Source organism: Fistularia commersonii, chromosome 4 (genome assembly GCF_037954325.1).
Source record: "Fistularia commersonii isolate RoL2024-O1a breed Wild chromosome 4, RoL_Fcom_v1.0, whole genome shotgun sequence".
In the NCBI taxonomy this organism is placed as follows: domain Eukaryota; kingdom Metazoa; phylum Chordata; class Actinopteri; order Syngnathiformes; family Fistulariidae; genus Fistularia; species Fistularia commersonii.
Window position 1 is genome coordinate 14,258,724 of NC_141287.1, and position 14,178 is coordinate 14,272,901.

The window sequence follows — 14,178 nt, forward strand, 5'->3', positions numbered from 1 at the left end:
TGGTGTGTGTGTGTGTGTGTGTGTGTGTGTGCGTTGTGATGAGTGAAGAGTGCCTTATCTGCCTTCTGATCAGATACAAGCAATCAGTCCAGATCAATACATTGGTTACATAACTGCTTATCTACTTAATCACTATCTGCGTTGCAAGGCTGGCTTTTATTTTGAAATCCCTGCTAGCCACTCTGAATGTTAGCATCACATCCTGTTTCCTGTTTTAATTCATTCACTCATTCCAGTCAGGTAGCGCTGCAGCCAATCGCAACAGGGGTGGGAGGCGGGGCTTAATCTGGCCATCTGTCTATCACAGGTCCACCTGTAGGAGGAGGACGCTTTGAGAACCCGGAGTACCTTATGGAAAGCTGGGAAAACGCCACCAGAGAAGATACTGAGGATCAAAGACGAGGAGAACAATGCCTGCCAGCGACCTTTGACCTCCAGGACCAGATAGGAGGCAGTTCTCTGAGGGTTCTCCTTCAGAATCTGCTCACCACCATCCATCCCGGACCTCATTGTTAATCCGAGCCCCCGATATAATCATCGAGATATAATCTGGAGATCATAGAGATATAATCTGGAAATCAAAGAGATCTGATCTAGAGATCAAAGAGATACAATCTGGAGATCAAAGGGATATAATCTGGAGATCAAAGAGACTGTTCATTAATAGGGAACCTGGGCTTGTGTTCTTCTGTCCTGTGGTTCCTTGATTCTGTCCTCTCCTGGTATGTTCTTCTGTTCTACTGGAATGTTCTCTTGTTCCCCAGTTATGTTTTCCTGTTCTACTTGTATGTTGTGATGTTTTCCAGTGTTAAAGCAGTTCCTTCACCTCCTTCTGCTGCCGTTCCAGCTCCTTCATCCGAATCTCCCGAGCCTCAGCACGGGCCGCCCTCTTCGCCGCCAGCTGGGCCTCAGCCTGGAAACACACAGACAGACACACACACACACATACATTAGCCCGTATTAGTATTCTGACAATCTTTATTCCTGTTATTATCAACAGTAATATTATCAACAGTCGCTACTTTTTTTTTACAAGCTTTGAACCCTGTCGCTTCAACAATGATGTGGCTAATTTATGGATTTTTTTGGGCTAACGAGCTTCATGCCACCAAAACATTTAGCCTCATCACATCAGACCGATGAAATGACCGTGAAATTCTGAGGCCGTTCAATTTCGACACTGAAGAAGACGACTTTAATAGTTTTAATGGTGCAGGAGGAAGATGAAGATACCAATCAGCTGGAGTAGGACAAAGCATTTTCAGTACGTATTTGTGGATGCAGTGGCTGTGCATTTCACACCTAGGCCTTTAGTAGTGCTCCATTTATCAACCCACCCCTCAATAACAGTTTTATGGCTGTAAAAAAACATCTTATAATGCAGTTAGCCGACTGAAAGTGACAGACAAAGCCTTTTCCTCAGTGTAACAGGTCTGCAAGCTTCGGAATTTCCCGGCCTTTCTTAATGATTCCCATCTTGAAAAGGCTTTGACAATAAATCTGCAACTACATCAATTTCCTCTCTTCCTTCAGCCATCATGGGTTGAGAAAATTACCTATTATATCAACTATATTTGTGTTTGTGCAGCTCGCTACAGATGGAGCCTGCGAGCTCTGGCAAGTGCACCCTCTGACTATCCAATAAAAGGGTGTGTGACACAACTGATGTTACCGCTGCCTTCTAGAAGGCCCTGGTGTCACGACTCAAAATCTTATAGGTTGAAGCAACACTTTGATTGACACTTGTTTTTTGCTAGAACGCTTGTGAATCTGATTCTGTAGGCAACAAATGATGGCTGAAATGTGATTGGTGAAATGCTTTCATATGAGAATACATGTCTGGAAGCAGCACAGCCAGGGAAAAAAGGAAGCAGACAAACCATTTGGAATAATCTAATAAGTATTCATGGACAAAATAAAATTAAAATAGTCTGTGATTCAGATATTTTTTAGGCCAGCAGAGAAGGCCTTCCAGGCCCTAATGGCTAACCACTGTGTGGATGTTACCAGCATGTATTTATCATATTTTTCGCACTATAAGGCGCACTTAAAATCCTTAAATGCTCTCAAAATTTGTGTGTTATGATCCAGTGTACCATGTATATGAATTCTTGTGCTGACTGACCTCCAACCAATTTTATGTGGTACACTTCGCTCAAACATCTGTCAAAATATTTCAGTGCGACTTTTGTAAGCGACGAAGCCGCTTTGCTTGATTGATTGTCGGACCGTTCCCACCTGTTGCAGGGACATTGTCTTAAAGTCAGTCCTTGGTTGAATATGGTTTGCAATGTCGGACAACATTAGATAGCTAATTATGTAGTGCTAGAATACAACGTTGTTCCAACTTCACACTAAATTCAGGTGTCTGCTATCGCCGACAACGAGATCCAATTAGAGTACAGAACGTAGTACCCTTACCTCTGGCACTTTTTGTAATTTTGAAGTACAGTGCGTACTGTGCTTCAACATTATATTACTGTGCATTAGTGTCTATGAGGACCCCCAAAAATGGCACTTGTTAAGGGACATGCTTACAGATTGGATGAAGATGAATGATATAAAATGTAGTTTTCTGTACTTTTTACAAATGAACAATATTCTGAGTTATTGTGAGTGAGTTGAAAAAAGTTCGACTAAACTGACTTGTTTCGCTTTACAAAGGGTATGTTTTATCACGTGACTTATAATGCAGTTTAAAAAATGGTTCTGTGTAAATATGTTACAATGTGGAGATCTGTGGTTTATACACAAGTAAGCCCTATATACGTACACATATATCTATTTAGTTATTTTTAGCCGGTGAGGCTTATATTCAGATGCGCTCAATAGTCCAGAAAATATGGTATATCTATTACTCCTAATACTGCTACTACCACAATATCTACTACTACTAATACTACTATGAATACTGCCAGAACTACTATTACTAATAACGCTAACATAAGTAACCAAAATTCTACTAATGTTTCTACTTCTACAGCTACAAACACTGAAACTAATGCTTGTAAAGACCATAAAACTTACAACCAATGATCATGATAAACATTGATATTGTATAGTAGTACTATGACAAGTAAAACTACCAGTGCTAAAAATATTACTACTATTAAGTACTACTAATGACTCCAGTACTATCACTATGGCAACAACAGTACTAATGAAGTGTTATATTACTGTATTTTACAGAAAAATAATATAAAAAATAATGATGATTACATTTCAATTTATCCAAAATGATCTCTTTGGATGAAAGATATGAAAGTCATAAAAAGGGGACACAATCACACACACCGGTGGCTGTGTGTGTTTAAATGTGTGTATTTGTGTGTTCGCTCCCTCAGCGCTCGGCCTGTTTCCTTAAAAGGATCTGCTTGCATTCGTGTGTGTGTGTGTGTGTGTGCGAGTGAGTGCATTTCCTTCCTCCCAGGCTGTGGTCAACAGTGTGTGTGTGTGTGTGTGTGTGTGTGTGTGTGTGTGTGTGTGTGTGTGTGCAGCCCCTCCCCCTATCAGTCACCAGCATGCAGAGCGTGGGGTTTTAAGAGAGTCGCCGGCAGCAGAAGGTCAGAGCCACACCGAAGAAACATTCAGACAATGAATCTGCAGTGTGTGCGCGCGCGCGCGCGTGTGTGTGTGTGTGTCTGTGTCGGTGTGTGTGTCAGACGAATGTTTGACCCGTTTCCTCAAACCGCCGGCAGGAGAGGAAACTTTGAGCTGAGACACAGAGCGGAAGCGGTGTGGGTTTCTGTCTATACATGATGCGTTCAGGACCACCTCGGCCTGCCCGACGTTCCACCGACGACACCTGAAGGCCTCACCTTCGTCTCCCGTTCCTGTTTGTCATCCCCAACCACTTCAATGACCTTCCGTTTATTTTAAACTTCCCATTTCCTCATTAAGAGGGCGATGGATAAAAATACGTGTGTGTGTGTGTGTGTGTGTGTGTGCTGCCGCTGCAAACTAGGGTGAAGGAACACATGAGAACGCTGCGCCTCCAGAGGGTGTGGTGGTGTTGGTGGTGGGGAGGGTGGGGGTGGAGGAGTAATGTTGGTTTGGAGGCGCTGGAAAAAAAACAGAGGTATTTGAACACATCGTCTCCGCCTGGCGTTTACCAACTTCCTGTAAACACGGCAGATGTGACGTCACGCTGTCGTTATACTGTTATTAAAGGAGGGCAAGTGTGAAACAAAGCATGTGTGTGCGTGTATTCCTCCCCCCCCCCCCCCCACACACACACACTCAACACAGAACAAACCAGCTGAAACTGGATTTCATGAGAAAACAGAACAAAAGCACCCAAACGCACCATAGCGGAGGTTGAGGGTGCGACGCCCCGGTGGAGAACTTCCACTGTTCTCCTCCCGTGAGCCTGGTTGACCAGGAGTGGGTCAATCACTTCCTGTATTGATCGTCTGGAGGGTCGATCGGGTGATCCGTCCATCTGATCATCTCCAGAGATGGAGACGAGCAGAACACACCAACCCAGAAGTTGGTGTGTGTGCATCAGGTGTGTGCATCTTCCTTCCTTTCCTTCTCTTCCTTCCTTTCCTTCCATCCCTCCTTTCCTCCTCTTTCCTTGTTTCCTTCTCTTCCCTCTTTCCCTTCCTCCTTTCCTTCTCTTCCCTCTTTTCCTCCTCTCTTCCTTCCTTTCCCTCTTTCCTTCACTTACCTCCCTCCTTTCCTTCTCTCCTCCCTGCCGGGTTGTCAGAAATCCTTTCCGTGGTCTTTTCTTTCCAGATGTCTGGGTCCCTGAACGCCTCACGGACTCTAAGGAGAGCGATCGATCTTCCTTGTTTCCGATCGGTTCTTTATTTTTCTGATCGGCTGAACGTCATGTTGACATTTCCTGATAAACCAGTAAGGAAGGGGCATCTGGAGGTTCTCCTTCCCGTCCCCTTCTGAGGACACGCCAGGTGTCCTCAGTCATGGCGGGAGGCGGCGCCGCCGCCGCCCCCCCCGCCTGCCTGCAGCAGACTAATCCTTCTTAATGCCCCGACTGTCTTTGAACGCCTCGCTGGGCGTCCGACAACAACCTGAGAGTTAATCCTGCTAAAATGCTTTTCCCCAAAGTCACGCAGACCAGAAACACACACATGCACACACGCACACACACACACACACACAAAAATTAGCACATATAGTATCTGACAACATCATGATTATCATGACTGTTAATACTACGAGCACAACTCCTACTGCTAGTACTACTACTACTACTACTACCACCAGTGCTACTACTACTGCTGATGACGATGACGATGATGATGATAGTAATAATAATCCTCAGGGTTCTCCAGTTTCCTCCCACAGTCCAAAGTCACACATCAAGTTAATCAGAAAATTAATGCGTGAGTGAATGAATGGTTGTCTTTCTATGTATGTGGCCCTGCGATTGACTGGCGACCAGTCCAGGGTGGACCCTGCCTCTCGCTTGATGACAACAGGGATAGGCTCCAGCATCTCCAACAAAATAATAATAATAATAGTACAACTACTACGAGAACTGCAGAAGCTGCTTGGATGAGAGGTGGAACGTCTTCAAGTGAAGAAATTCAAGTCCAGTAGCCAAGATTTTGACAAGAAATCACCATGACCTGGATGACTGAGAACCTCCACAAACTACTACCACTACCACTACTGCTACTGCATGAATACTACCTCTACGATTACTACTAATCCTACAACTCCTACTGTTGATACTTGTAATACTACGAATACTACAAGTACTACTATTATTCCAACTGCTCCTCCTACAATGATACTTGAATTCTACTCATACTGTTACTACAACTACCCTGACTACCAGTACTACTCCTAATTACTTCACAGTCTATTTTCACAAACTTGCCGCTCCGGCCCACACCGGACTTCCTTACGCAGCCGCCCCAGAAGCCTGTGACAAACAGGAAGTGACCCTGACGACGGCGCTGAAAGCGAAAGGCGAAAGGCGAAGCGAGCGCTTTTGAGCCGCCGTCATCCCTGGCGACTTGCTGCGCCCCTCCCCTCCTCCAGCCTCCGAAAGGAGGGAGCAGCAACAGCTGATCGTTCACGACGGTCTATTTTTGAAAATGGTTTTCGGCCGACTGGCAGTGGTGGTGGTGGTGTGGGGGGTGAGTCTACCCCCCCCCCCCCCCCCCCCCCCACCACCACTAAGGCCCCACTGCCACTCTTAAAGGCACAGGGTCCAGGCTGCAGAGTGCTAATGCTAGCACAGGTAGTGTGCTGGGACAGACCCGGCCACTAGGGGGCGCTGTGGGCGCCCACAGCCACAGGAAGCAGAAGGACGTTCCAGGTCAAGTATGACAGATTAATAAAGAAATTCAAATTTGGTATAAATGGAGTTCAAATCAAAATTACGTTATTTTTTTTTTGTTTTTTTGTTTTTTTTATAAGGGTCAACACTTTTTAAAAGATTTTTTACTTATTTCGTAAAAATGTTTTTTCCACATTAAAAAATAAACAACGATTTCAGTTATTTTTTCATGAAACCTTTTCCCTGAGCCAAAGGGACCGAAAATACAGAGAACTTTGTCTGATTGTCGCCATGGCCACACACACACACACACACACACACACACACACATACACACACACACACACAGGAAACACCACCCTGTGAGTCAACAGTCAGCAAAGATAAGATGGCGGGCAGGAAGTCGTGAGGCCATGCCGCCGTCCGACGGGGCAGCTAACTCACGTGAAATAATCGGCTGGTTTTATCAGACATTTGCGACATTTCTTCAACTTTTCTCATCTTTTTTTTTTTTTTTTTTTGAAACAGATCTTAGGAAACCAGAAGGTGAAATAATCATGTCAGAGTCGAATCCGTCTGGCCTCGTCCGGTTCCATTCATCCGATCATGTGTTCATTCGTTTATTAAACCCGGACCAATCACAGGGCCGAATAGAGAGACTTCATTCCCGGTTGGATTCCCGGCTCCTCCCAGCCCGTCCCAGTGTTGATGAGCAGGACATCGAAGCCCTACCTGCTCCCCTGGAGCTGCTCACCTTCTGCTCAGGTTCTTCCATGAGGGGGAAACGCGGCGGTCAGGTTTTTGCTCATCTGGAACTGGACGTGACCAAAAGGGCCTTCAGTCTCCCTCAGAGAGAATTCACCCTCTCATCCACACTTCATAGAGACAGACAACCATTCACCCTCTCATCCACATCATATAGCTAGGCGTTCAAATTCACCCAGTCATTCAAATGTCAGATGAAGACACACTCATTCATTCATTCACTCCTCACATGGAGAAAGACACCATTCACCCTCTCATTTATATGACATACAGACAGAAAACAATTCACTCTCTCATGCAGACGTCATATAGATGTTCACCCATTCACCCTGTCATTCATACGTCATATGGAGACATACAACCGTTAACTCACTCATTTATTCACCACTCATATGGAGAAAGCCACCATTCACCCTTTCATCCACACGTCACAGAGATAGAAAACAATTCATCCTCTCCTCCGAATATCATATAACTAGACGTACAACCATTCATCCTGTCATATGGAAAAATGGCACCATTCACCCTCTCATCCACACATCATATAACTAGACGTACAACTATTCACCCTCTCATTCATATGTCATATAGACATAAAACTATTCGCTCATTCATTCACATGTCATATATAGACATACAACCACTCATCTACTCATTCACCCACTCATCCACATGTCACATTGCTAGATGTTAAACCATTCATTCATTCATTCACCCCTCATGTGGAGAAAGACACCGTTCACTCTGTCATCCACACACCTGGACGATGTGGGTTCTCCAATGAACCTCCTGTCTTCATGCCAGGTTCTCCGCTGGGAGGAAACCAGACGTTTTCAAACGGTTTTTTAAATGATTAAAAAATGTTTATATATATTTATATTTTTTTTTTCTCTCCCATCCAAACAAATCACATATCAACATCAGACGAGCAGCTGCGTCCGGCCTGCGGGGGAAACCTCCAGGAAATGGAGTGTGTGTGTGTTCCTGTGTGAGTGTGTGATGGTGGTGGGGGTCACAGACTCTCCCATCGGCGGGTCTCTGAAGTGTGCGTGTGTGTGTGTGTGTGTGTGTGTGTGTGTGTGTGTGTGAGACCCCCACCTGTCTAGCGATGAGATTGAGCGCCTCGTCCTCCGCCGTGCTGCGCTCTTTCTTGGAGCTCCGCCGCCTCCCCGCGCCCTGCGTGCCCATGGCTCCCCGGCGGCCCCCCGGCCAGCTCCTCTTCCTCCGGTAATCCAACCGTCTCCCCTCCGCTCACGCCGTTTCCCGCAGAGCTCCGTGACAGCGTCCGTCCCCCCCCCCCCCCGCACCGCCTCCCTCCCTCCGTCCCTCCGTCCGTCCACTCCACGTGCGTCCGGTTCCGCCTCGGCGGGAAAAACTTCTTAGAGGGGGAAAAAAAGACAAAAGAAAAGACGAAAACTCCGCCAGTGGTTTGAAGTAGACGAGAAAAACAAAAGTGAACCGGGACCGGGACCGAACGGCGGCGGCGGAGAGGCGACCCTGCGCTCCGCCGTGATGCCTTCACGGGCTGTGGGACGTCTGAGCGACGATAGGCGGGTCGAAGAGCATCGAGTCCCGAATCACGCAAGAGTCAGCTTCCCACTCGAGTTTACCATCATCGTTATGAATGTTTATTAATATTAACACCACGTTCACTCTAAAACCCCCCAACCCAGCTTTTTTTTTTTAATTTTCCCGTCCCTTAAACGCCTCAACCTTCGCAGACAAACTTCCCCCCCGTCGAGTCCGTGAACGCATCTCAGAGTCACCGCACGGACTGCGAACGCAGCATCAACCTCTGGAAGGGGCTCAGCGTCGGTGTTCCGGGGTCACGTCCCACATGGACTATCTCACTCTTACCCCCCCCCCCCCTCCACCGCCCGCCCCCTCCTCTATTTTTAAACACAAGCTCTGATTTCTTAAAGAGAAAGCCGTGCCCTTCCCGCTGGGGTTGATCGAGACCAGGTGGTGCTTCCCAGACACTCTACGCCCCTCTGCTCCCGATCCACAGACACCTCCGCGGCGGCCAACCCGATGGGCCTTCACGATGCTTGGCATTTTGTCGGCCCCACGAAGGGACCGGTTTAAGGATCCTCCGCATCCCGTTTGGATGGGTCCTCATCTTGCCATTGCTCCGGCACTCCTCCACTCGCCGGGAGTACTTTGCCCTCTTTCTCTTGTCGGCCTCCTCCACAAGGTCCCCCCGAGGCCCGGTGAGCTCCAAGAGAGTAACCGCTCGGAGGTAAGAACTAGGTCTGGCCTTCACGTGGTCTTGCCGGAGGAGGCGTTTTGGGTGGGCGCTGCAGACTTCTTCCCCAGCTCTGATGAAAGCGTTGGTGTTCTTTGCAGGGCGCAGGCTCTTGCTGTGTCTGATCCCAGCGCAGCTGGAATCCGGCTTGCGTGACCTCGTTGCGTCACCAGCGGGGCTTTTGGACAGCGGCTTAGGATGCGCGCCAAGGTTCCTCTCCTCTGGCAGAGGTGGTAAGCCGGTGTCTCCACTTTCCCCAAGGTGAAGAAGTCGGATGGACTTGGCAGGACATTCCCAGACTGCCCGGACCAAGAATTCTATCCGGCTTCTGCGTTCCGGCCGTCTGGCAGGCTCGCTTCTCTTCAAGGATCAGAGGCCCAATCTCTTCCCCTCGCGCTCTGTCGTAGCGAGGTGTTCTACCGCCACCGAGGCCGGCTCTTCCCCGTGCCGCTGTGCCCTCTGGCATCCTTCGCCGTAGCTTGTTCGAGACAGCGAGGCGAGCGAAAGTCACCCGAAAGCTAAGACGAGGAAATACGACGAAGATTATGTAGTGCTTGGGCTCACTGTGATGACGATGGGAGACAAAGAAAGACCGGTGTGCTTACTTTGTCTGAAAATGTTAACAGCGGACAGCATCAAGCCGAATATATTAAGGCGTCACTTGAAGACATTACACTCCAATCACAATCACGCTTGGGTTGTTTCAGCGAAAACCTGCCGAATATCGCCAACAATCATCCCGCTATGTGAAGTAAACCAGCGAGCACTGTTCTGTTAATAAATGTTAATAAAGTCAGTCTTTGTTGCAAGTTGATCTGTATTTCTTTCTTTTTCTTTCATGTTAACAAGAATACAATGTTGTGCTGAGCTGTACATATAACAATTTTATAGACAAATGATGCTATTTACAGTTGCGGTGGAGTGAGGGGGGCGTAAGAGAAAATAATTGAGAAGCTCTGTCGAAGACCAAGAAGGACCAGAGGATCTGAGGGATGACATCATCCAATCCAGGCCTTGAATTTGTGAGGGAGGCCGGACTTGTCCACCACCGCTAGGCAGGTCTTCAGGTCTCGGTTGGTCACTTATACAGAGGTTGCGTCTCTCAGGCTGCAGTTCAAGACTTTCACGAAGCTCTTCACAGGTAGCGAGTGATGATATGTTGGTGGTACCAAGTGAGAAGCAGAACTTGACAGTAACCTTTCCTTTCTTCAGGGCAAGAGATCTTGTTTTAGCTGGCTTGAAGCTCATACGAGCCCAGGAGATCGCATCCTCAAGGCTGTTCAGGATCCACCTGCAGCCTGGGATGGATGTACTTGTCGCCGTCGGGTCGTCCACGAAGACTCGGACAGGTGGCTGTCGGACTCTGGACTTGTTGGAGGCTGTGAGAAATTGGTGAGATGTGGTGTAGCTGTGACAGAGAAGTTCAAGGTGGAGGTGGGACTCCATCAGGGATCAGCTCTTAACCCCTTCTTGTTTATAGGTAATGGACAGACTGACAGATGAGGTTAGACGGGAATCTCCATGGACCATGATGTTCGCGGATGACATTGTGATCTGTAGTGAGAGCAGGGAACAGGTGGAGGAACATCTAGAGAGGTGGAGGTATGCCCTGGAAAGAGAGAATTTATGTGTGAATGAGAGGAACACGGATGGAAAAGGTGAGGCTGCAGGGAGTGGAGATCAAGAAGTTGGAAGATTTCAAGTACTTGGGGTCAACAGTCCAGGTGGAGGAGGCAGACAGATGTACTGAGTGGTTCGGAGACAGTGGCATCGAAGAGACGAGGCAGCAAAGCTGGAGGCAGAAGAAATGAAGATGTTGAGGTTCTCTTTGGGAGTGATGGGGATAGGATCAGGAATGAGTCTATCAGAGGAACAGCACATGTTAGATGTTTTGGAGAGAAGGTCAGAGAAGCCAGACGGAGATGGTTGGGTCACGTACAGAGGAGGGATAGCGAATATATTGGTAGACGGATGCAGGAATTGGAGCTGCCGGGCAGGAGGTCTCAAGGTGACCAAAGAGACGATTTATGAACTTAGTGAGAGAGGATATGGTGAGAGAGGAGGATACCGTGAATAGGGTGGAGGAGGTGGTGGATTCACTGAGGAGACCCCTGGATGGAAAGGAAGGCCGAATGTAAAAGAAGAGGAAGATCGACTAACTGCAACCATATCAGCACAATTCCTTTCATATTTTCAGATACTGCTCTGTGTTGGTACAAGTACCAGCAGTATGCAGTAATGTCAGCCCCCTGCACCCGTGCAAGGACTTTGTGGTTCTGGTTTCAGTATGTCTTCACCACTGCAGAGCCTCCAAACTCACAGAAAAGAGAAAACCTAATGCAGGCTGGAGGCGATAGAATTGAAACACATCTCCTCTTGCCAGTTTCTTTCCATCATCTCAGCAAGTCCATCTCATAATAATAGTTGTGAGGCGAGGTCTGTGTGTGTGTGTGTGTGTGTGTGTGTGTGTGTGTGTGTGTGTGTGTGTGTGTGTGTTGGGGGGTGTAATTTCAGGCAGTCATAGTCGGCCTGTAATTTGGAGCTGAGAGTGAAGAGCAGTGAATGTTGGGATGCTGCTCCTTCCAGAAAGCTCATTTTTTTGAAAATAAAACTTCCTAAAAGCTCCTCCTTCCGTGGAAATTAGATTCTTATCCCCTAAACACAGAACCATATCTCTAAAGAATACATGAACCTAGAACACTTTGCAGCTTACGCACCATGAATACTATAAATCTGAGCCTACATCCTCATTTTGAACGCTTCTGGGTCATTTCATGAGCTACTTTTGTCTGTTTATCTTCACCAAAAGCGGTTTCTGAATTTCAGCCAATAGGTAGGTCGTCGGATTCCAATGCTTTAGTTCAGAAAATGTCCAGTTCCCAGGGTTCGGGGGCTTCCCTGGAGCTCAGAGGTTTGCACTGACTGGTGCCACAGTCACAATCCAATGAAATGTAGAAACTTGTGTTGTCGTTGCTCCGCCTCTGTCTTCATGGCCCGCGGCTGATCTTTTGCTCTTTCAGCGATCGGCTGCTCCCATCTAGTGGGCGGAGAGTAGAAACACTCCGGGGTTCCCTGCAAAGGTCTGAAGGTAGGTGGATCAGACTTAAACACGGAGAACCGTTACACTTAGTTGTAAAATCTAAGAGCCTTGCATATTTTTCAAATGGAAGTGAAGGGCGCAAGAACTTAGAGCCTTTCTTATGGCTCAAGAAGATAACCCGTCCGTAAGTGTAATACTGAACTCTCTGGTTCTTTTCACGCTTGACACAATCTTCTACATGCCTTGGATTGCTGCTGGATGACTAAATGGACTGGACTACCTATACACATACTCTATGCAGGAGAACTCAGAGTCAACTGTACTCCCTCAGAAGGCTGGTGTCTTTCAATGTCCGCAGAAAGGTTCAGTAAATGACATTTTGTTTTTTAAATGTAAATGACATTTGCTGTAAATGAAATTCAGTGACGTGCGGTCAGGAGAGAGCCTCAACTGTCATGATGAAAAAAACAAACAAACAGTGATAACTAGTAAATAGTAACATTTTTTCCCCCGGATCAGATTCATGAATGTATTTTCTGTATGATTCCAATCACGTTTTAGAAGTTCTCAAGAAAAAATGGCTGAATTTGTGCATTTCCTGAGCAAATGTAAGCCGAGGTGCGGCAGCCGAGCTCACCTCTGCACACGCGGTCCCTTGCAAACTGGGGTGCGTGGTGAGCGATCCTTTCTGTTTCTCAGCATGTTGCCCATAGAATATTGTATAAAAACGTATTATATTATTATATAGACCTTCTACATGATACAATTATTCTCATTGATTGGAAAATAAACCTTTGAGAAAAGTCATGAGGTGAGGCAGACAATACCGTGACTCGCCTGAAGGGGGCGGATGTGAGTTGGCAGGTGCTGGTGACTGCTGTCCCTCCAGAAGCAATGTAGGACAAAATAAATAAGATAAATAAAAGAAAACAAGGAGGAGTTTGCAACACGGTAACAGGGCTTTTTGGGGAGAGGTGTATGTGCGTGGGCTTCATACAGGAATAAAGAAAAAGACCACCGATTGTTTTCAGTTTTTTTTAAAAACTGAGATGAGTTTATCAGGAACAAGAAACTCTTGAGTTCTTACAATTTTTCCAAAGGAAGTCAGTGCCTCACTGGCCACGAACTTCCCCGCACGCTACCGGTAAATGTTCTATCTGGACTGTCGTGGCAATCAAATCTCTTCTATGCTGCAGTGGACTGGGGAGGTAGCATCGGCCTCACGTCGGGCCAAACTGCCGGCCGGACTCGGCACGCTCCTGTCAATCCTGGACCATCTGCTGCATCCACTGCTCAACACTACCTCCAGGTGAAGGAGCAGCTTCAGTGAAAGGCTGCTGTAACCATCCTGCTTCTACAGAAACACTGAGGAGATGTTTCCTCACCCAAAACACGAAGCTCTCTGACTGAACAGAGGTGAAAATGTTAATACCGACATTCCACATGCTTCTGTTTTGTCATGTGATATCGGTACACTACACATTGTGCACCATGCACGGTACACTTCACCGTAAACACCTTGTACTCTGCACTACACGCTGTACACTTATGCCATTTACACTACACGGTGGACAACATGCATCTTAGACTACACATTGCGTGTGTTACACTTCTTCTGCAGTCACTTGGATCGATTGGGATTGTCCCCTCTTGGTAGGATTGTCTCATTTGTGGGTCCCAAGGTGGCCGATCCTTGACCCACATATCTTGCTATAGTGTGGGCATGGGAGGGTTGGAACAGTGGATGGTGGGGGATCCCTTCCCCATCTATCCTTACTGTATTGCCGCTTTGCTCCTGCGGCACGGTGGATTGCAGACTCGTGCTGTGCGACGCCTTCCTCCACCGCATTCCTCCAGCGAGGCCTACCCAGCGCG

At 47.2% G+C, this 14,178-nt stretch overlaps 1 protein-coding gene across 23 annotated transcripts in view; it reads right to left on the reverse strand.

Annotated features, from left to right (window-relative positions):
• lrrfip1a (leucine rich repeat (in FLII) interacting protein 1a) overlaps positions 1-8,251 on the reverse strand; it is a 24,870-nt gene extending 16,619 nt beyond the window's left edge. For all 23 annotated transcript variants that reach the window (XM_086145492.1, XM_086145491.1, XM_086145489.1 and 20 more), the window contains exons 1-2: positions 8,117-8,251; positions 827-913 (exon numbers count right to left, since the gene is read on the reverse strand). In XM_086145492.1, the coding sequence (XP_086001618.1) occupies positions 827-913; positions 8,117-8,206 (177 nt within the window). In that variant the 5' untranslated portion in view covers positions 8,207-8,251. The remainder of the gene's footprint in view (positions 1-826; positions 914-8,116) is intronic.
• Between the last annotated feature and the right edge of the window lie 5,927 nt (positions 8,252-14,178).